General features: G+C 47.3%; 1 protein-coding gene across 12 annotated transcripts; it reads right to left on the bottom strand.

Annotated features, from left to right (window-relative positions):
• Positions 1-280: 280 nt before the first annotated feature.
• ADNP (activity dependent neuroprotector homeobox) lies at positions 281-22,593 on the bottom strand. Of its 12 annotated transcripts, XM_085079248.1 has the most exons (12): positions 22,278-22,593; positions 20,944-21,126; positions 20,117-20,850; positions 17,722-17,848; positions 14,927-15,084; positions 14,035-14,120; positions 12,950-13,104; positions 11,633-11,678; positions 10,227-10,533; positions 7,398-7,510; positions 6,237-6,329; positions 281-4,404 (listed from the first exon to the last, which is right to left on the bottom strand). In XM_085079248.1, the coding sequence occupies exons 8-12, from the start codon at positions 11,669-11,671 to the stop codon at positions 1,279-1,281; spliced, it is 3,678 nt and encodes a 1,225-aa protein (XP_084935374.1). In that variant the 5' UTR covers positions 11,672-11,678; positions 12,950-13,104; positions 14,035-14,120; positions 14,927-15,084; positions 17,722-17,848; positions 20,117-20,850; positions 20,944-21,126; positions 22,278-22,593; the 3' UTR covers positions 281-1,278. The 12 variants fall into 12 exon arrangements, with proteins under 12 accessions (XP_084935374.1, XP_084935375.1, XP_084935376.1 ...); XM_085079249.1 differs by lacking the exon at positions 14,927-15,084; XM_085079250.1 differs by lacking the exons at positions 14,927-15,084; positions 20,117-20,850; positions 20,944-21,126.
• Positions 22,594-22,733: the final 140 nt, after the last annotated feature.

Consider the following 22,733-nt stretch of genomic DNA (forward strand, 5'->3'; position numbering starts at 1 on the left):
AGACCTTGTTTCCCCAGGATGCAGAACAAGCAAACCCGTACAATGCTATTTATAACTCCGTGTTCTACAACACTGAACAGAACAACAAATTTCAGCCCCAAGTACTTTGTAGATTTTCAATAACCTTGAAGGAGATAAGTATTCAGTAAGTACTAAACAGAGAGGCCCCAGCAGGGCTGGGGAACACTTGGAAAAACAAAGGCAAAAAAAGAAGGAATGAATATAGTGAGGTGGGATTTACCAACCAGGAATGTAGCACTTGCATGTAATAAAGCAAATATTTACATTAAGCACAATACAGCAATTTATTTAGATGCTTAAATGAAGAATACAAAGGGAAATAAAGATCACAAAATTATACATACTACAACAGTGTGTCATATATTAGATGGTATAAATGAATACAACACCTTGTTGGTGTTAACTAAAGATAAAACTAAATATCCAAACCCAGCACTTTGTCTCAGTGTGCTGCTTCAACACAATACACTTTTATACAGATCTAAAAGGTGTCAAAATTAGTAGCTGCAAACTTGTTTCTTGCATGTGATTTTTCTTTTTTAGCTTAAAAGATTTCAGAAAATGGCTCTGAAATATGTTTGTCATCAGTTGTCATGTCAAGGATATTCAGAACAAGAAAATTCTATAATACAACAGAGCCCAGATATATTTTTATGTTGCTGGCCTCTGGTTGGAGATTGTACAAGGTTATGTGCAAAAACTAAGTTTGTCAAAATTCATACTAGAGCAGTCTCAAGCTTTGCTAGGGAAACTAGATACAGCATTTATTACACAGCAGGGCAACACTAAAAAAGAGAAACAGATCTATGATGGATACACAAGAACAGTTCCATAAGCTTCACTTGAATAGGTCTAAAAGACTGTACAAATATACATTTCAACTATTCAGAATGATACATGAAAACTCCATTTCCCAAGAGTCTGCTATACAGGGCACCGGGTCGCTGGCACGGCGCTGCCGGAGAGGGGTCTCTTGGAAAGACACAACTCAACATGGACAAGGTGAAAGGAGGGTTGAAAATGCAGATAAAATAAACCTCTGCTTTTCTCTGTGTGCATTCTGGAGCCACCGGCAAATCCGTTTTCACATTAAGTTACTGCGCTCGTCGCAGCAGAACTCTCCGGCCCCTCGGCCAGCAGCTCTGTACATGAGGCCGGGCAGCAGCAGTGACACCCAGGCCAGGCTGTGCCCAGGGCAGGAGCCGCTGGGAGCTGCAGGGCAGTGCCCTGGCAGTGCTGGCAGCGTGGCAGAGCAGCTCACGCCTGCTGGCTGCTGAGCTCCACCCCGGGCAGGCTGCCGTGCATGGGCTCAGCCCCCACGGCCCCAAACTGCTCCCCATCCTCGCTGTCCATTGTGCTGCTCTGCCACTCCATCTGCTGACTGGCCAGGCTCTCCTCCAGCTCAGAGGAGTTTTTCCATTGTGACTGGTCCTTGGACCAAAACCCTTCTACTTTTCCATAGGAACGATTCTTCCACTTTGACTGCTCTTCATCGCTTTCAGATCCACCCCCTTTGGCCTCCACAGTGGGTTTACTGCTCCCAGCATCTTCGCTTTGGGAAGATTCATCTGTCCACACTTCTGGTTTGACTTCCAATGCATTATCTTCAAAATCTGAAACCTGCTGGGAACCAGGCCCGCTTTCAGACTGGGAAGCTCCATCTTTCCATTCCACTGCATCATCCTGCTCATCCTGATCCCCTTCACTATCCGAAACATCACCTACCAGTTTTGTTGGTTCTTCAGCAGAAATGATCTCTTCGTATTTAGAGCTTTCCTCTTGTTTTTGCTCAGCTTTCTCTGGAGACTGTACTGTATTTTCCTCCATGATTTCCTTGGCTACGCTGTCCTCGGGGTTCTGCACTGTGCTGTCGGATGAGGGTTTCCCACCAATGTCAGAGTCGCGCTGGCCGAACGGACTGTGGCTCTCGTTGTATTCCTCTTCTAGATTTTCATAGCTGTCTGAGGAACTGTCATTGTCTTTTTCTAAGTTGATTTTTTTATCAACAGTCTTACTGATATTGACTCTGGAGTTCTTCTCGTCGTGGTTTTCAAACAGCCATTCAGCATCAAAATCCATCTCGTGCTTGACTTTGTTCAGCTCTTTCATATTGAAGCCCAGCAGCACCCCAGGTTTGTATTTTTCACAGTCCCTAACACACTTCTTCCTTTTGTTGCTAAAGTGAGATGCGATATCAGATTTCCAGAGCCACAAACTGGCCGCCAGCTTCTCGATCTCTCTCCGAGTGGGATAGGGTTGCTTATTGAAATATTTTGTAAGAAATGTTTTCCTGGCTTCGTACGAATCATCTTCGTGACCCTTGGGGTCCAGCGCTAGAACTACAGGTTCTTCAGGCTTCTCCTCAAAGGCAGAGGGGGAGTCATCGTCGTCCATCTTCCTCTTCTTCATCAGGGGGAACTCCATGTGTTCGTAGGCGCGTTTCACCGGCGCGGCCGCCGGGGACTGGCCCAGCCGGGACGATGTCCCTTTGTCCTGCCCGTTCTGCGTCTTGCCCACGCCCCTGCAGTGCACCAGGTGCAGCGTTATGGTGGAGGCTGTCATGTTGCTCGTGTACACTCCCAGGCAGTGGATGCACTTGTAGGTCAGCTTCTTCTCCACGGGGTGAACCGTCTGAATCACCTGGTGCCTCTCCCGCAGGTGATGTGCCAGCGCGTCAGAGATGGGACCTTTGAGGATCGAAAAGCACAGAGGACACAGAGTTTTCCCCACATCTTTTTTGTAGGGCACTGCTGCTTGGGGAGAACTTTTGACCGGAACGTCCGATTTCTCCTGGATTTTGGGCTGCGGTTTTGGTGGAACTGGGGGTGTGTTCTGAGCGTGGTAAGCTACAGATTCGGCAGGAGCATCCCGCAGGTTGTAGGTGGTTACAAGGAGATGTATGTTCGTGTGGCTGCCCTGCTGCAAGGTCAAATCAAAGGTCAGGGTGGAGTCAGTTTTAGGTCCCATCTCTTCATCCACGTGCACCATGCGCATGTGGGCAGCCATCTTCTCCACGTCGTTGAAGGTGGAGCGGCAGTAGGGGCAGGACAGCCCGTGGATCAGCATGTGATTGAGCAGCGTGTCCGTGGGCAGGTAGCGATTACAGTAGAGACATTTGCTCGTGAAGTTGTGGATTTTCATGATGTAGTTGGCCACCGCAGGCACCTTCTCAGCCTTGTGCTCCTTTTCAAAGTGGACGCTGTACACATTTTCGGGGAACAGCTCGTTACAGATTGTACAGATTTTCCACTTCTGCGTGGATGATGTGTTGACAGAGGAAGGACCTGTAGCAGCCACGGGAGATTTGGAGCCAGACTGACCCAGAGCTCTGGACGCTGCCTGGGACTGTGACAGCGACGTCTGCTTGAGCTGCGCCGATGACAGCGAGGAGGAGTTGGCAGACTGCAGCGAGTACCTGGCTGAGGCCTGGGACCTCTGCTCCCCTCCCAGAGTGTAAGGCCTTCCATTGCCACTCGTTGAGAACTGTTTCATACTTTGTGATTGGGAAAGAGAAACAGGTGCATTGCCACTGAGGCTGAGCCTCCCCCCCGGCTGACCAACATAACTGGGGGGTACTGATTTGACCCCATAATTGTTCTGCTGTAGGTGAACATTGGACATCATATTGACTCCTGCAGAGTTTAACGTGGGCTTTGGTATAGTGAGTCTGTTCATCATCTGCTGCGATGAGAGCGAGCGGACGCTGCCAGTGGAGAGGGCACCCATCCTCTGAGGGAGTCCCATAGGCTTTTTATCCTGGGGTTTGGGAGCTATTAGCATCAAAGGTTTAGATCTTGGAACCACCACGTTAGTGTGACCTATCATTGCCGTGACCTGGTATCCGATCCGTTCGTGGTCTTCGATCACGTGCTGCACTAAAGCTTCGTACGATTTCGGCATGAAAAGGCATCGTTTGCAGTGGATTCCCACCTCCTCTCGGGCACTGGAGCTCAACGGAACTGCACCATTGAGGGACTTTTCACCTCCCTTGGCTACGTAAGGACCAGCAACGTGCTGAAAATGTTCCCTGTAAATGTGCTTTCGAACAATTTCGTAGAGCGGGTCGCGGTAAGTGCACTTCTTACAGTAATAAACAGCTTGTTCCACACTGTCAGCCTGCTTGGGTTTAAGGCTCTCGTGTTTGTTTTTATCTTTGAAAGTGCTGATGCCTCCACTCGGTGTATTGGCATTGGGAGCGTGGAATATTTTAATGTGCGTTTCCAAAGTCTTTTTGTCCGCGTTGAAGGTACAGTAGGGGCAGTTGAGGAGGATCCTGTTCTCAAAGTCTTCGCTGTGGACATTCCGGAAGTGGCTTTTGTAGGCTGAAAAGAACTTCGAGGAGAAGGGACATGCACTGCAGCAAAAGGGCTTTGTCCGATAGTCCTTGAACAGAGAACAGAGACACACTAAATATTGAACAGCACTTCTCAGCAAAATAACACCCATGATATTCTCTAATCAAAGTTTCTGAATGATACTCATGAGACCTCCTGCAACTTCAACCTCCTGCAAACCTTCAATTCACTTCTTCTCTCCCACTTCTGGCCTGCACGTCAGGCCCTAGGAAGCTGATCACGTGAACACACACATGATGTGGGTGCCATGGGGTCCCTCAAGGATTTAACCATGACCTCGGCAGGTGAGGCCGAGTCAGAAGTGTTTTTCCCTATCAGTCACAAAAAGCCTCCTCCCTGCAGCTGAGCTACAAGAAAAGGTCCCGGTAAGCTCCTTTCTGAGGAAAGCCAAGCACCATTGTTTAAGGAAATTAGACTGTATACAGATGAGATACAACCCACCCAAATCTGCCAAACTTTCACAGATGTAAGATGGATCTAAACCTTGAGTCATTTCAGTATCTTTATCCATTACACACTTTATTAGCAAACACAGAATTCCAAACTTTTTTTTGGTGAACAAAAGGATTTAAGAATACCAAGACACAGGCTACACAATCCCTTAAAGCCACCAAGCCTATTCCTTGTGATCAAAGCACGAACCTGATTTTTAAACAATCTTGAATGAAGAAAAAAAGGCACTTGAGAATTCCACCCTTGAAGCTTCCCTGCAGTTTTTGTCCCATTTAACGCAGTGCCAATGCAGCTCCTGTCAACTGCTGCACCACAGTCTAAAGTTCCACTGGCCTTAGGCATGGCCACAAGCAACCTAGCACTTCAGGAGGGGTAAGACACAGAATTCAGAGTTAGAGATTCCTCCTGAATGTCAGAACAAGTCCTGTGCACCAAGCTACACCGGGCATGTGAGGGAGCTGGAGAGCTGCATTCTCCCTCTGCAGAAGGAAGCAGGAATGTCTGCTCTGGCCACCTGCTGAAGCCTCACACACCTGGTAGGCTGGAGACAGGCGCCAGCAAACCAACTATATTACAAATTTTATTCTGGGTTACCTATAAAAAGGGACATCAGTGTATTTTATGCAACACAGTACTGAAGGGTCCTTTTCAGATTAACAGGACAGGTCTCAGTTTCCTCGGAGAGCAATACTGAGCTCTAGGTGCTCCCAGAGGGATTCCTTTGTAGAGAGGTTTGTGATTTGTCACTGCTGGGGTGACTGTCCTGCAGCCCCAGGAGAGGCTGCTGCAGCCCACACGACTTGCTTTAACCAACAGCATCACTGCCTCCCTCCACTGCTGGCTCAACTCAAAATTCCTTTATTACTGCCTCAGGACCATCTCAACAGTGGCACTTCCAGTGTCACTGAGCTGCTGTGCAGAACCAGAAATGCCCAAAGCAGATGTGGGACACAGCCGGGGCTGTGGCAGCTGCGCACTGACAGTGACCTTGCACCGAGCAGCAGAGATGTGTCCAGTGGAACAGCTTCAGAAGGGATGGAAACTGGGAATAAAACAAGGAAAGGTGTAAGATTCACTGCCAGCTGTATAAAATTGCTAATCCTTTGACCAGAAGGCTGGTGGAATTGTGCTAGGCTTGGGAACAGGTGGGAATGGGCTCCTAATGTGCAGCTGTTTGATTTGAGCACAGACCCATCAGCTATGCACTACTTGCCACCCAGGCTCCTGAGATAAAGACCAGGAATAACTTAAAACAAAGGAAAAACCACAAAGCTTTTTGCTGTCCCTTGAGCTGCCAACACATGAAAATCCATCAGAAAACTGCAGGAAAAGCTCTTGGCACGTCTGTGAAATGCCCTTCAGCACAACCTATCCCCAGCCTCAGAGTCAACTGAAACTCTTACCAACCTGGTTTTTTGTAAGCGATGGGTCCCACAGTCCCACATCCTCCCATGTAGTGTTTTTCAAATAAAAGTCATTAGGCTCAAACTGCTTAAAATCCTGGAGAAGGGAAGATGGGAAGAGAGGACAGAGAGTCAGTACCAAGGACCAAGGGCTCCCTTAAGCAAACCCTGAGCATCCCTGCATCCTTCCAGGTGCTGCTGACCAAGGCAGAGACCATGACTCAAGGCAGTGGGGGAGTTTGGGGTGCACCTCCTGGGAGGGGGAGAGCTGTGAATATATTCCATATCAAAAATCACTTGCACAACATCTTCAACACTCATCCTCCTGATCAACCCAAACCTGTAGTTACACACTCATCTCATTCCACAAGCAATCCTGGAGAAAAGTGTTCCCAGACTCACGTGTGAGTTTGTTTTTTTGGTAGCTTTTTTAGGGGGATTGGTGTGGTATCTATTTTGTTTGATTGGTTTTGTGTGGCTTTTAATTAGTTTCACTCAAGAAGCTTTTCAAGTTAGATATGTGTGATGTCCCAGACACCCAATTCTCATTAAAAAAACTATCTTATAAAGCACTTTGGCATTTCACTTTTGGCATTAAGTCAGCAGCACATAAGGACTCAAAAATAACATTTCCACTGAAATAAATACTGCAAGTAACATTGTCCCAGTTCAGAATTCTCCCCTTAAACATGAGACTTGCTCCATAAATTCTGCAAGCAGGAATGACTGGCATTTCTTTCTTACACATGTCACTTAAATGCTCATTAAAGAGACACTGAAAGAACAGGCAAAGCGACAGTGATGGAGTTTGTCCAGAAGAGCAGCACCAACACCCTTCCCTCGCAGGAACAGACCCAGGCACAGAGGCGATTCTGTAACTTCAAGACCTCCTGCAGCACAAATGCTTCCTGAAAACCTCAGAGCCATTTCTGCCCCCCAGGGAACATCCCACACCACTCGTGGTTCTGGCAGCATTCCTGCAGTTCACTATCCACTAACACGTCTAGAAAGTGTTTACAGGTACATTATATCTCCAGTTTCTAAGTAACTCCTACTTTGTGTGGAACTTTAAGGTCTAAAAATAAATCATGGCATACACAAATATCTCACTGTCCCCCTAACTCTGGAGCATTTCAGCTCTAACCCTTAGAGGTGCCATACTTACTTCTATATGTTCTTTACAGTATTCCAAACCAATGTCACTAAGTATTTTTTTCACAGTTTTCCGGGCCTTTCTTAAACTGCCAAGGTTGTTGACAGGAAGTTGGAACATAGTTTCTATTGAAAAAGAAGAGTAAGAGAAAAGGTTTAAGTCAAATGTGTTTTGTCTGATAGAGCATTGCTTTTAGTGATCCGTAATTGTCTGCCTCATTTCCCCACAGAACTGCAATCAGCGCTGTACCACTCCCTAACACACTGCTACATTCTCTGCCTTGTTCCTTGCTCAGGCTGCCCAGGAGGCTGCAGAGGGCACTTCTAAAAAGGCAACAAACTGATGGAACAACTGTCGCAGGAGCAATGGGCTACCTCTGGAAATGACTTTCATTTCTTTGGAGTGTTTGACTTTACAAACCCCTACACCGGTGTACTCAATTCTCTCCTGTGCAACGTATCCTAACTGATCTGAAAACTAGCAAGCTGAGCTTCAAGGTTTCTGTCAGTCATGTAACAGATTTCAGTGTCTCTTCTCTCTGAAAAATTAGATCTTCACACTTGAAACCTGAACTTTTAAATATCAGCTTTTAACATCAACCTTACTTTGCAAGTTCTGCAGGATAGCTGAATTCAACTCACCCAGTTGTAATAAAACCCCTCATCCTTAAGCAAATACAGGTAATTTTATTTAGGAAATGTCTGACTATTTAATCATAGTGAGTGGAGAGCCAGATATAGTCTGGTATTATTGCAGTCTGTGAGTACAACAAAAGCTTTTAGCATCTCCATCCATTTCTAATTACAGCAAGTAACTCCAATTCTAATGTAAACAAGACTCTGCTGGCACCTCCTCGGATGGGGACATTAAAGCAGTTGGGATTAAGCAGCCTCTCAAATAATCTGCTATGCATTAATGCTCTTCTGGAAATGACGGATCCTTTAGCTGACCAAAAGCTGATGTTTAAGGGAAGACACCTGGGGCATCTCTGACCACATCATTCCACACTGAATTGCTGGGTGGAATGAATAAATGATTGCTTAAAACCAACCCCAACAGCACCCGGACTAGAAATATCCAGGTAGGATCTTCAGGTGCCTCTGAAGGCAGATGTTGAAGATCTCCCTCCTCTCCCGTGTGTTACACAACTGTCTGACTGCACCAGTCACAAAGGAATGGCAAAGGAAGTACAGAGACTGTGACAAATACTTGGAACCTTCCTTTGCTCAGTTTGTGCAGTTCCCAGCATAAAGGTCTTGTCCACAGTCAGGTATTGACTCCTAGAACAATTCAGTAGCCAAATGCAAGCAGAAAAGACAAGCGATGAAAGAGCAAAAGATTACTAACTTAAAAGCACCACACTTTGAGTTTTCATTTCACATTTGTAATAGTGAATGCTTTCTTGCATTACATTTCTGGGCCAGGGCAAAGAGCTCTCCCTCCATCTCACCCCCAGCACTGACTCTGACCCCACAGGAAAGTGTGTCTTGGAGACAGAGGGAGAAACACCAAACCCCACAGCAGTCAAATCATCAGAGGGGATAAAGAAGAAAAAGCTTGTACCTGTCTCTACACTGCAGAAGTTGTTTCTATTTTAGTGAAACTAAAACCTTAATTCTCCATTGGGTCTTTTGTACTTGGGCCCTGGTCAGGAGCTGCCTTTGACGCCCCAGAGGTAAGAGGTGTTGGGTTGCTCCTGCTCTGACCAAGGAAATGGGGGATCTTCCCACATGCAGCTTCAAAGCACCCACAGGGGACAGGGCTGTTGTGACTCTGGGAAAAGTGCACCAGAGTTTCACACCAACAGCCTTCTTCTCTCGACTGAGAATCCTCAAAAGCTGTAAAGAAACCCCCCAAGTTCTCAGTGCACTTTATCTTGTTCAGGCATCCCAGACCTGTACAAGTTGGCCAGGGACCCCAGGGCTCTTCACAGTGGCCACTCCACCTACCCCTTCTGCACTAAGGTAATTTCTTCATAGGATCACCACGGAATGGCCTGGGTGGGAAGAGACATTAAAGCTCATCCAGTTCCACCCCTGCCATGGCAGAGCCACCTTGCACTATCCCAGGTTGCTCCAAGCCCTGTCCATCCTGGCCTTGGACACTTCCAGGGATGCGGCAGCCACAGCTTCTCTGGGATACCTCTGTCAGGGCCTCACAGGGAAGAATTTCTTCTTAATGTCTTCTCATTTCTTCTTTTTATCTCTTGAGCTGAATGTTTCTTAAAAGCATTCCATGAAATTTACACTTCCATTCAACTTTTGCTAAATAATTGACCTCAGAATAAAACTGGTGATGCAATTACAACCCTCTTAGAGACATTATTAAAAACAATAAAGTAAGGCATCAGTTTTACCTTCTCTTATGAGCACATGAAGTTGACCTTTCCCTTCCTAATGCTCTCATTCATTCCAATTATGAAGACTGAGAAAACCTGAGCTTTTTTGGTGATCTGACAACCAGAGTTACCAACTGTAGTGTTGAACAAGGCATTAGGTGTGAACAAGTGTGCAAAACAGACAATTGTATAAGCAAGGTGCAAACCCAGCCTATTGTGCCCCACTGTGACTGTGCATTCGCAGACACAACTCAATCTTGTGTTATTAAAATACTCCACAATGTAAGAACTCTAGTTCATTAACTCAGATTTCATACCGATTTAAACTAAAAGATACTATTTGCTGTTATTTCTGTGCATGCTTATAAAAACACAACTGCTCTTCCTCTCTGTTTTCCCCTCTCCCCCTCATCATCCTCTGCTACTTCACAAGGTCCATCCTTTCCATGCTCTTTCCCCCTCTCCTCCTTTCTTTGCTGGTTCTTGGCCTTCTTGGTCCTTACCTCGCTCATTTTCCCTCTTCTCCTCTTCCCTGTGCCAATTCATAGCGTCCACATTCTTTCGTCGTTCTCTCTCATCCTGTCTCCACCGCTTCTTGATATCTTTGTCCTTAACTTGCTCATTTTCTCTCCTCTTCTCATCATCCCTGTGCCATTTTATTGTTTCTGTATTTTTCTGCGGCTCCACGCTTCTTTTGAGATAGTCTTGTCGCCTCCTCCTCTTTTTTAACATATCTCTTTCCCTGGCACGAGCCTGCTTTTCTTTCTGGGAAAGAAAAGCTTTACGAGGCATCATGAGCTGCTGCTGTACCTGCAATAATATCGTATCCATGGAATAATGCACTATACATGCATCAGTCAGGCACAACATCTCATTTGGAGCTCAACACGGCACAGATCAATCAAGGCAATGCTCTGCTCCTCCTCTTCCCTCCTGACCCAGGGCTCACTCCGTGTTGGGTAAGGACAGCTCCAGGGCCACCTCAGCACACTGGGCAGTGACCCTGGGAGCCCCCTGGGAGCCCAGGCCTGAGCAGTGCCATTTCTGTCCCCTCCCCCAGAGCCCTTGGCAGTCCCTGGGCATTGCTGCTCCCAGCTGAAGAACAGCCTGTGGACACAGTTGAGAAGGAAACTTGGGGACCTAAAACCTGTCTCCTCTCTTCCTGGAGAGCTACATTTAATCTAATTTAAAGGTGCTCATTCTTTCCAGACCTCCATCTCCACCCAGTTTGGGTGAAAATGGCTCCCTTTTCTCTTAGCCGGAGGAGAGAGTGGGGATTAGGACACAAACCACAATCTGAAAAATTGTGTAAGCTTTGTTTCCTGGGGAAACCTGGCCAAAACATTTAACTGCAGTTAATGAAATAAGTCCTGACTCATCTACCCAGACTTCCTCCAAGTGTGTTATGTCTTGCTATTCACAGGAACAAAGGGAAAAAAATGAGACTATTTACTTGGAGTTTCTGCTGACAGCATTCCTGAGGAGAGGGGCTTCTTGGGGTTGGTGTTTTGAGGCTTGGGGCTTTTTGTTTCTAAAGAGGTGTCAACGGAGACTACATTTAACAAATTGCTTTTACTTTTGGTCACTTCTCTGTAGTCACCCAACACATTCACATCTTCAAATATAACAGTGTTAATACCTGCAATTTTGAAATCACGGAATAATTTATACCATCATTGATAACCTTTAAATATTTTTCTGTACACACTGAGCAATGTTTCAGAAATGGCAAACTGCAGTTGTGAGCCAGGTTTGAGTTTTTGGGTTGGGGTTTTTGTTAGGTTTTGAAGAGAGATTTGCAGAGGTCTAATCAAAATGGAAACTGCAGAAAGGACAAAATTACTAGATTACAATACTTAAGCAAAGCCTAAAACAAAATGAAACAAATGTACTTTTAAAATTTAGCTACCTTATGGAAAGCACTTGTTCCCAGCATGCAATACTCCATCTTTTTCCTACAGAAAAAGCAATGTTTCAAACCCTTATTCTAAAAGCTGTTCCTTTCCCCTACAATATACCCCACCCCACACACTTAAAGCCTCTACTCTGGTCCATTGCCTTTGTTAGGTCTGTATCACGATCCCATGGCTTTCATTGCAATAATTCAACCCCGAATTTCTTAATATCCATAATAATGCGAAAAGGGAAGGCTGCAGCAGAGTCAAACACCATAATATAAAAAAATCATGCAGTTTGGTAACACATTAGTACATATAATTCAGATTATGCTAAAATTACTTCATTAAAAGGGTAGCTCTCTACCAGCCAGCCTGGGTTTAGGTATTAAATATTTCTCAGTAACAGTTGGCATTAAAATCAAAAAGCAATGGGAACCCAGGATCAGCATCCTCAATGCAACCCAGACACTGCAAATCTGTACCATAGTTTCAGTTCTCTATGGGCTGGGTGCCAGGACATTACTGCTGTTTACTAGAGCAAACTTAACTCATTAACTTTTAAAATGTACATTATCGTTACAATTTTATCAGTAACCTGGTTCAATTTCAGTAACAATAGCAAGAAGTAAATTGGAAGTGAAACACATCATGCAAATGATTCTCCCTCCCCCACCCAAGGCAAGTACCAACATTTCAATCTGTCATTTTTATATTTTCTTTCATTTGTTTTTGTTTGGTTTGCTGTTGGGGATTTCTGCCTCGCCCCTCTGCTTTTATCTTTTCACAGGATTCTTCCTTCCCCTCCCTTTATACAGCCCACTTTGACAGAGCAGTTTACAGACAAATGACAGAAAATACCTTAATAAAGAACATTTCAGCTGAATTTCCAAAATTAAACATTTCAGTTCAGATTCAAATAAGTCGTGAATAACTTAAAGGGACATCCAACTTTAATCAGAGATCTCTGAACTTCCCTATCTCAAGGCAGAGGGTTTCCCCCAGATTGTTTAGCATTCCTGGGTCACCTCCCCTGCAGTCTAAATCAGCTTTCACTTTCACCTCTGATGGTTTTAAACCAACAGAAGAGGGAAAATTTTAAACCAGGAAACCAAGTAATCTGCAGTGAAGCTGCCAGAGTGATTGAACCCAGAGCCCCCCAACCCCTTAGTTTTTCTGGAGTCCAAGTTGGTGTTCCTTTAAGTTCAAAACATCCAAACCTCAGAAGTAAACAGTCAAAGCTACCCTTTCAACTACTTTTTGCCCATGCTCTTCCAAATGAAAACCTTAACTCCTCCCCATCTCTTCAGTACATATGATGAGGCATTTACCTCCAAAATGAATGGTGCTTGGGCGTCTCAGACTCATTGGACAAGTTTCATGCACAAGCCTCTCCAAAGCCAATTCTCCTTGCAGAAAGCCCCTCAGGGTTCTGTTACATCCCCTGGGGGAGGCCAAAGCCTGGGCACGGAGGAAAGCTCATATCCTGCTGGACAAAACAAAGTGAGAAAGACAAGAGATAAGAGACGTGATAAGGGCAATCTCACACTGATAAGAACACTGCTGGGGCTGCAAGGTAGCTGTGCTGCAGCAAGCCTGAGCAGGTTTGTGCTTCAACAACCCATCCTGCTGGGGGCTGCTGCCCAGGAATGCTGGTGCTGGGATTGCAGCTCAGTTCCCCAGCTCAGAGGCCAGGAATGCTCCTACTCACACTGCATGCAGCTTTGCAGTGAAGTGCTTCAGCTCTCAGCTTTGCACCACAACACAGCTGCACCTGGAGGCCTCAGGGACACTCAGTACCATCCTTGGCCACCTCATTTTGCCAGGACTGTCCCATACAAACAGGTCCCACCTTTAATGACAATGGGATGTCAAACAGGTGACATGGCCTTCAGCCACAGCCCTAGGGACACACATTCCTTTGGGAAGCACTCAGATCAAAATCGGCAGAGGATGGGAAGTTTGGGGGAATGGCATATGAATGATTACATTTCTGTTGGAAGATTGATTCCCTCTTCAACTAACATGGCCCACGGACAGAAAGTCAGTCTTGAACAGACTGGAAACAACACATAACATTAGAACCATGAAATCTGAAACAACCAAATTTAAAGTTTATAAAAGCAAAACTTGTTGAGTCATTTATAATTACTTTGCCAGTGAATAAGGCAAAATAAATTGTTAGATTTTAATCTCTTGATAATTCAGACAGAATATCCACAGCTTGAAGTACAGAGTGCTTGTCTTTGGCAAGTACAGTTCCAACACAAAATACTACAACATTTTAAGAAATTCAAAAAGACAATATTCTTAAAATATTTCACATGGAGGCCAAACTAAATATTGGAATGTTGCATCTGCTTTAACAAAACCATCACAGGTATCTTCAGACACCCAAGGATGGATGATCAGTTACCTTGTTTCACACTGTATCATTTTCTGACTAGAAGGCAGACTATGTGTCTAACAAGTCCAAATGACATCTCTCCCAGGGAGTCCTCCCTGCAGAAAACACTTGTGGGTGAGGACCCATCAGCCTTGAGAGCAGATCAGTGGCAATTACTGCATCAGGCTGATGATACTGAGCTCAGGGAAGTACTTCATCCCATGCTGGCTCTCCCAAACACTGAGTATCATTTCCCTGTGCTGTGCTGCTGACAAGGATCCCCAAGCATCTGGCATGCTTCTTTATGTCATCCTTTGATTTTAGCCAGTATTTTAAACTGAAGATGTTATTGGTTTGTATCTAACAGCCCAACACAGGATTTTACATCAGAGCTGGCAGCAGCTCTGTGTTTCTGGGCGAGATGAAACAAGACTTGGGTTCACTGTACTTTTTATTTCCCTATTCCAACTGCTTTTTAAATGAAGTAACTTTTAACAATTTGCCCAGCTAACTGTATTTCATAGCATGCTCTAAAAGCCAGCCATGGAACAGATCTGCAAAGAACGCTAGTGCAACACTGAGAGAAATAGCTTAAAATACGGGAAAAATATGCAAGAAAATGAACCTGTGGTTCCCACAGCAACAGAAAAGCTGCCTCTCTGTGTATGCAGGTTAAATGATGCTCTGTGGTGTGATGGTGTAGAATATTCTATATTCACATGAGAACAGTGATGGCCTGTCCCTGGGAGCTGACAATTCCAGGACAGCTGGGCAAGGAAGAGTGACAGCCAGGAAACACAAGAGTATCTCTGGGAAGAGTGAGCAATGAGACAAAAAAGGAGTGGAAATATCAGGGAGAACAAAGAACTTGGAAGAAGAGAAACTACTGAAAACTTCCTTGAAAGGTAGGAGCTGCAATTACCTCTTTCCTCCCTGCACTGAGTGACTGAAGAGTCTATTCCAACACACCTCTCACTAGCTGACATCAAGCATTTTCACTTTTCTTCTCTTGGACTCTTCCCTTTCCTCCTTATTTAAGCATTTCTGGCCTAGTTTTCCCAGGGCTGTGCACCCACACTCCTGTGAAGGTAATGAGATTTGCAGTTTAGCAGCACATCTGAAATGCCACACAACTGAGGGCTGCTTTTCCAATCCGCTATAATCCTGGAGGGAGCCTGTTTTGTAACAGTGATGTTTCAAACCCAGAGCACCTCCTCAGCCTTGTCCCCTGAGCCACCTGCAGCAGGAAGCTCCTGCCCAGGAGCAGGGTGGTCCTGCTGCCCACACAGCTCAGCTCCAGCAGGGAGCCAGCACCAGTCTGAGCCCTCCTGCTCGGGTCTGCATCCAAATCAGCACTGGGTACATGAAAGAGGAACCAACACCAACCCTAAATCACACCCTCTGAAAACCTGGCATGCTTTAAAACTGAGAATATCTGAACTGAAGAAAATCACCAACTGCAAAATGCCACCTGGACAAAGCCCTGTAAGACTTGTGCCACACTCTTCTGAGGACACACTCCAGCTCCCCCTCACAGGCAAAAAGGCTATTTCTTAACAGCCTCTTTGTCAAAAAGCCAAGAATTTAAAAAATACTAAAAACCACTTCAGAGATTATATCAGCTACTTCCAAAACTGATTTCCAGCTGTGTGTCAAACCAAAAGGACCATTTCACACCACTTCTCAGGACATCCTACACAAACATGGCCTCAGGGGAGAAGTCCATCTAAAATGTGGTACTAAAAAAACCCCACCTTATCCTCGTGAGGAAATTCTGAGGCTAGAAACTTTTAACATGCTGCTTCAGTGGTTATAGGCAATTTTCAGTAAAAGTTTATGAAACTCTGGTTTATATCTTTTTGTTTGGGCTTGCTGTCTAACCTCAGCTTGGTGACTCTTGCACTAAGAACTCCCAACTTCCCATCAGAGGAAGAACCACGGAGGACAGCTGCAGTGAAAGGAATCAGTAAGGCTGATATGCCTCAGTCTCCATTCATTCTTTATTTAAAGGTAAAAAAACCACCTTCTGCAGTCCAGCAGACAGGGATCTCCTAAGTCATTCACACACTTCTCATTCTTGCTCAATTTCTGGAATTTTCCACTGGAGCCCGAAGCTCCATCTGGTGGGTGTGGACACTCACTGCAAAACTGAGCGGGAATTAACTGTTTCCTCATCAACTTCGCTTCAGTGGGAAGAGTCCTGAGCACCGTGGCATCTCTGTGCCCCAATAGGAAATACAAAATGGTCAAATTTGGATTGCTCTGGGAACCACAACGCCTTATTTCTGTTCTGATGAACAATCTGCTTCCCTAGGCTGTGCTGGGAACTCCTGGTGGGTTTTCTCATTTTGATGACATAGGCTGAGGTATGTTAAAGAATGCTGGTAGCTCAAGTTCAATGTTTTCTGCGGGATCTTTTCAACACACATGACAAAGGCCACATCAACTCTGGCAACCTCTGCTGCATTCTGAAAAGCACTTTGAAATCGTGTCCATTCCCTAGGGCATAGAAATGCTGAAATAGAGGCACTCAGCTCAAGAATTAGGCTTGCACACCTCCTGCCATCTTAGAGAGTATCTTTTGTGACTGTTCAAGACCTCCACAGATAAATGTTTATATGCACACAACATGGGCAGCAAAATCAATATTCAATACACATCCCCAGTGTGAGAGCCAGGCTTGTTCAGGGCTATTTCTAAAAGATTTTGGTGTGAAATGCAATAAAGCCTGCACATCTTGCAGAAATTTGAAATCGAGACTGGAGATCATTGAAGCACAAAGGATATTATTTGCTTACACCATGATATCCACACTTCAGTGATCAGGAAAAAAGGCTGCATGAATATGCTCTACAATTCCAAAATAATCCTCACCTAGATTGTAGCTAAGCATGAACAATCCCAGAATAAAAATAATTTTGGAAACAGAAGCATGTTTAATGAACAAGCAGTTACCATTTAAATTAAATCAAGAATCATCTCAAGATTTTCAATCCAAAGCTCACAAAAACATTTGTGTAATTAAACAAAGAGCACAGTAGTCGCTGTAAAACGTGCAAGAACAAAGCAAATAATCAATATACACGTAATTTATGACTGGATTACACTGCCTGGGAAGCTGCAACCAGATTAGACTGCAAGTGCAAACGGTCCCCTGCCCTGTGTGTCATGTTTCCTGACATCAGCACTGTGTCAAGAGCCAGAGCAGAGCCCCGCTGCAGCCAGAGGAGTGGTGTAGGGCAGAGCAGCTCCTTCCCTCACCCAAGCAGCAGTGCTGGGCCCGGGCCAAGCCCCCGGGCAGCAGGAAGCAGCCCCAGCCCTGCCCTGGCAGCTCTCACACACTCACACTCAGGTATTCACACCCGAGAGCAGGGCAGCCCTGCAGTGCCCTCAGCAGCAAAGCCAGGCTGCAGGCGAGGGGCAGCACCAAGCAGCAACAGAAAAGCACACTAATACTTTCCCCAGCTCATCCACAGCCCCGCCAATCCATGCTTTCTCAGACAGCAGATCCATCAGATACTGGAGGGATCTCGCCAACTGGCTGCATCTGAGTATTCCGAGGGTAAAAATAGGCACTGAAGGAGGCTGGTGCCGCTTGTTTTGCCTTGCCTTACACCTCACACACGCGAGGCACAAACGCTGCCATCACAACACGGGGGAAAGGCAAAGGCTGTAAACAAGAGCTTCAAATCACTCTTACCACTCCACATTTCTTACCTCTCTCCCTTTCTGTCTAAGCATAGCTCCCAAGGGCTCCAATCCCTGCCTACATTCCAGCGTTAGTCCACCTCAGCTACTGCTGTCTTCCATCTGCCTCAGGAACCTTCGATAGGCAAAGGGCTTCCTAGCAGCAGCAGCAATGGGGAAACAAAACAAAAAAGATCATCACAAACTTGAGTTCAACTGTTTAGGTGAAAAACAGCATTTTAAGACCACTACCTTGCCCACTTAGATTTCCAGAGCTATTTTGTCCCCTTACTGTTGCTGCTATGAAGCTGCACCACCAAGAGCCTCCTTGGCCCAGCTGCAGCACAAGCACAAACTGAGATCCAGTCTCATCAGAAACCAATGCACACAAGAGGCAGAACAGGGTGAAGGGAAGCATTGGCTGAGGCCTGGGAGAGGAGACAGGAGCTGGGGCAGGGAGGAAACAGCCAACAGTGAAGGCAGGCTGGAGAGCAGGCCCTTTCCTCCACCTGAAGGACTGGGGGAGTTGGAGCATTCCCTCAGAGAACAGCTGCTCACACAGTTGCTTTATTTTTGTTTCATTTAAATTGTTTTAGATACTACTTGAGAAGCAGATACCAAATGAAAGATTTTTGCCATGTGATCTGAATACATCTGCAGGTGTGATGTGTCCACAGGGTCAACTAGGCAGGCCTAGGACTCAACAGCCACTGCCAGTTTTCATCTAAATGATCTTTACTGCCACCTTAAAAAAAAACAAACGCAAGGACATAAATGGTGGTAACTGAAAGTGACTCACTGCAGAAAAAATGGTATTTACTCCATTCTTACTCCAAACCATCAACTGTCATTCACAGTCAAGAACACTACAGTGAAATCAGAGACACTAAAGACAAGCCTCCTGTTTGCCTTTTGACACCAGAGAGCTGCAGTGAAGCTCTGAACAATGCAGTTCTTGCTTTGAGGCACATGGCCCTCAGGTAGATAAATAAGAGTTACACCCTTTTGAAGCCTTTATTCAAATCTGGAACACCCATTTGATTTTTAAACCAGATTTGAGTTCTTCCTGAAGGCTCTAAAGGACCAGGCCAATTTGGCCATCCTGCCCAGGAAAGCAAGGGCATTCTTCCCAAATGTGTCAGCTGAGGCAAAACAAACCTTCCACATATACAGAAGGTATAGATTTATTTTAACTAAATTAAGATCAACAAGGGTTCTTTTTCTTCCAATGCAAAGACTCAGACAAGCATCTTCCATTGTCATCTCCATCTCTTACACTATTAAGAAACACACCTCTATCAACAGATTTATTTATACAAGCAGGACAATTTCCACATTAAAAATTATCCTGTTACAATTATGTTCATAGAAACCATACCATACATGTACATATAAATCCAGGTACAGAGCAGATCTTGACTCATAACAAAAATAAATTGTGTGATGCTTGTTCAGATGCAGGCCAGCAGAGTCAGCTGTTGCCTTTTTAAACAAGCATGTTGCATGCATCTTAAAAAAAATCCCACTAAATGTAGTATTATTAATATACAAACTCAGCTAAACTAATGATTTTCAAAAATCTCCCAATGCTGCCCATGCAGAAAGAGCAGCTCCAATGACACCTGTGAAACAACACACTGAGCAGCCGCAGCCCCAGAGCTGTTCCCTGCCTCTCCTGGCACCTCTCCTTCAGTCTTTAGACTGGTCCTCCTCAGATCTGATACTGCTCTACTCATTCCCAATGGAATTTTGTCTCCCTTAAACATCTCAAGTAGTGGAGCAAAGATAACTTTCCCTTTCCGAAAACAAAACCCCACAACAAACCACCCCAATACATTTCGTATTAAGTTGCTAAATCTTATTTGCAGCCACCTCAAAATAAACTCAGTAACCCAGGAGCAGTGTCTTTGCTTCCACAAAATAACTTGTTCAATTTCTTTCTCTGCATCAATCAAACCAGCTGCCATCTTAATAACAAGCTGTAAAGTATACATTTTGGACTGTGTGCTTTATGACTACTGATAAGATACTGATATGTTTCTGTATTCCAGGAATTCTACCGTAAACTTCAATGTTTACTTTCAGTATTTATGTTATTACAGAGTGGTAATGTTGGGCTGGAAATAATCACCCATTACTCACCCTGCAGTGTGTGAGCAGCACAACTCAGCTGCCCCACGCCACCAGTGCTGCCTTTACCTGCAGCTCACACGAGCTCAGCAGCAGCACAGGGAGTCTGGGCAGCACCCAGCAAATGAGACTTCACTGTCACAGCTTAACCTGCATGCTGTGGCAATAAACCCCTGCCAGTGACAGGGACCACTTCTGAAATGCTAATGAGCATCTTCTGACCGCTGGGAGCTTCTGCCCTCCACACCCAGAAAAGCCAGCAAGTTCTTCCTCTCAGCCTGAGGAGCTCACACACCTTCCCGGGTGCTGGGCTTGTGCAGCTGATGCTTAACGCCGCAGGGCATGACATTTCCAAAACAGTCAAGAAGTTCCTCTCCTCTGAAGACTTTTCATTCCTGTGGCACTTGTCTGTCTTATCTGCAGGCAAAGGAGTCACCTTTCCCCTTCCTCATCTCCTGCACATCCAACAGCTTCTCCCTCCCAAAGCCTAACACAAGTGAGCTTACAGGCCCTTCAGGACAATACACTCTGAAACACAAACAGTGGGAACCTAAAGAAATGCTTTCTAGAAACCTGTCTGATGGACCATCACTTCAGAACAAAAAAAAATGTTTTTTAGTAATGGGGCACTAAAACTGTATCAGTTTTCAGAGACATCCCCAAACACTGGGAGCATCTCATATCTGTTGGATATCAAAAAGTCACTCTTGAATGCTAACTAAATTAATTTGAGCAAAGGGCAGCTAACCATCAAAAAACAGTACAAAAACATTTAGCTCCGTATTGCTTTTGGAGAACAAGTTATTTGTTGTGTGTCAAAAAGGACATCTCTAGACTGAAGTTGGAAGTATTTGCTGTAATAATCTTCAGGAAAGGTAACCATTATGTTACAACCCATCAGCATCTGGTGCAATTCTCTTAACATCAGGGTGTTCCTCTTCTGTTGTCTCTTTTAACATTTCAGCACATATCATGGTATATGTCCATCTGCTGATACCAAATTACTGCCCAACATCTGCAAATGCACATCTGCAAAGGAACCAAGTTTTGGTTTGGTTTGTTCTTAAAAGCAGGGAAAAAAGGCTTTTTTGTTTTTTAAGCAGACTGATCCATCTTTCTCACCTAGAAGAATGACAACTTGTGATTATGAGCTCCCAGAGTCCTCAAGTGAAAGTTTTCCCAAGTAGGAGACCCTGCAGGAAGGAGCACTGCTGGGGCACACAGGGCTGAGCTGCACAGCAGCCAGCTAAGGTTGGTCCACGCTACCCTGACAGGCGGGAATCCTCTGCCTCCGTTACCTCACACCTCCAAACAGAAACAGAAAATAGCAGCAAGAAATAAATAGAAACATAGCTAGGAAAAAAAACACAGCTGAAGAAAAAGGGCAATTTCCCTAAAAGGAACGAAAACCTCCTTGACACCTACCAAACGGGTTAAATACAGCCAAGAAACAACCACCACCAACACCTGGAAGTGCACACCTAGGGGGGCTCTACCCTGCGGTCCCTGACAAAGCCCCTGGAGGCTCGCCCCGCACCGCGGGCTGGGGGCTGTAGCCACGTGCCCCCGAGCCCCGGCCGAGCAGCGACACGGCCCCGTCCCGGTGCTGCCGGTGCTCCCGGCGCTGCGCTCCGTCCCGTTACCCCCGGCCGGCCCCCCGCCCCCCCGCCGCACGCTGCCCGGCGCGCACGGTGCCCCCTGCCGGCTGCCGCCGCGCAGCGCCCCGGCCGGGCTGCGGTGGCTCCGGGGGGGCCGGCGTGTCACACCCGCGGCCAGAGCCGGCAGGCACCGGGGCACCGGGGCTGCGCGACACCCCGACACCGCGCACGCACGGCCGCTCGGTTTGGAACTCCCGCCCGGGCTGCGGCCGCCGGGGCAAGAGGGTGCGTGGCGCGGGGTATCTGTCCGGGGCGGCTGCGAGGCTCCGGGTTCGCCGTCCCCCGCCTTTGTCTGGGAAACGGGTGTCGGTAACCGTAGCCCGGGGCAGGGATGGGTGAGGCAACGGCGCTCCATCCCGCGGCTGCGGCTCGGGATGGCAGCGGCGGATCCCGCCTTTTCCCGCTGGCAGGGACCCCATGGCTGCTCCCATTCATCGCACCCCCGGCGCCGCTCCAGCGCCAACTCCGCCGGCGGGCTCCGGTGCGGCCGCACACCGGGATGCCGGACCCGGCCGGCGGCTCGCCGTCCCGCTCCCCCGGGCTGCCGGGACACGTCCGTACGGGGATGGGAGGCGGCCGGGGCCGGCAGCGGGGCGGGAGTAGCGCCGCGATCCCCGCAGCCGCCGGGGCTCCTCAACATGTGTGCGGGCGGGGAGGGGCCGCTGCCAGCTCCGCACGCCCGGTACGGCGGGCAGGGCGGCGGGCACGGCGCGGGATGCCCGGGGGAGGGAGACAGGGAGGGGGCGGTCGGGCGCTGTCCCCGCCCGGGTCGCACCGCGGAGCCGCGCTCGCACCTACCTGACCGGGCTCTCCTCGCAGCGAGGGCGGGCTGGGGCGGGGGGGGGCGCCGGACCCTCCCCGGCGCCGCCCGGTCCCGGGGCGGGCGGGCGGAGCGGAGCCGGCGGCGGCGCGGGGGAGACAAAGGGGGGGATGGCGGGGGGGGGGCAGTGTGCGAGGCGGGCGGTGCGGAGCGGCCCCGGGGGCGGGGGCGGCGGTCACTGGGCCGGGTGCCCGGGGCGGGGGCGCGGGCGGCGGGCGGGGGCAGCGCCCGGGCCCCTCAGACAATACAGCCGGGTCCCGCTGCCCAGAGCCTGCCCGGGCCAAGATGGCGGCCGAGAAAGAGCGGAAGTGACGCCAGACCCTCATTAGCATACGGGACTCATTGTCCGGCGGGAGGGGAGGGGGCCGCGCCCCGGGGGGGCGGGGGAGCCCCGGGGGTCCCGGCGGGACCGGGCCCGTCCTGCCCGCGGCACC

This window comes from Lichenostomus cassidix, chromosome 20 (genome assembly GCF_008360975.1).
Source record: "Lichenostomus cassidix isolate B80296 chromosome 20, HeHo_3.0, whole genome shotgun sequence".
NCBI classification, from domain to species: domain Eukaryota; kingdom Metazoa; phylum Chordata; class Aves; order Passeriformes; family Meliphagidae; genus Lichenostomus; species Lichenostomus cassidix.

Excerpts from the sequence above, each read along its gene's own strand:
- ADNP (XM_085079250.1), bottom strand. The coding sequence starts at position 11,671 with ATGGAGTATTGCATGCTGGGAACAAGTGCTTTCCATAAG. Across the intron at positions 10,534-11,632 it reads GAACAAGTGCTTTCCATAAG|GTACAGCAGCAGCTCATGAT; the intron begins GTAGCTAAATTT and ends ATATTATTGCAG. Across the intron at positions 6,330-7,397 it reads ACTGTAAAGAACATATAGAA|GATTTTAAGCAGTTTGAGCC; the intron begins GTAAGTATGGCA and ends TCCCTTCTCCAG.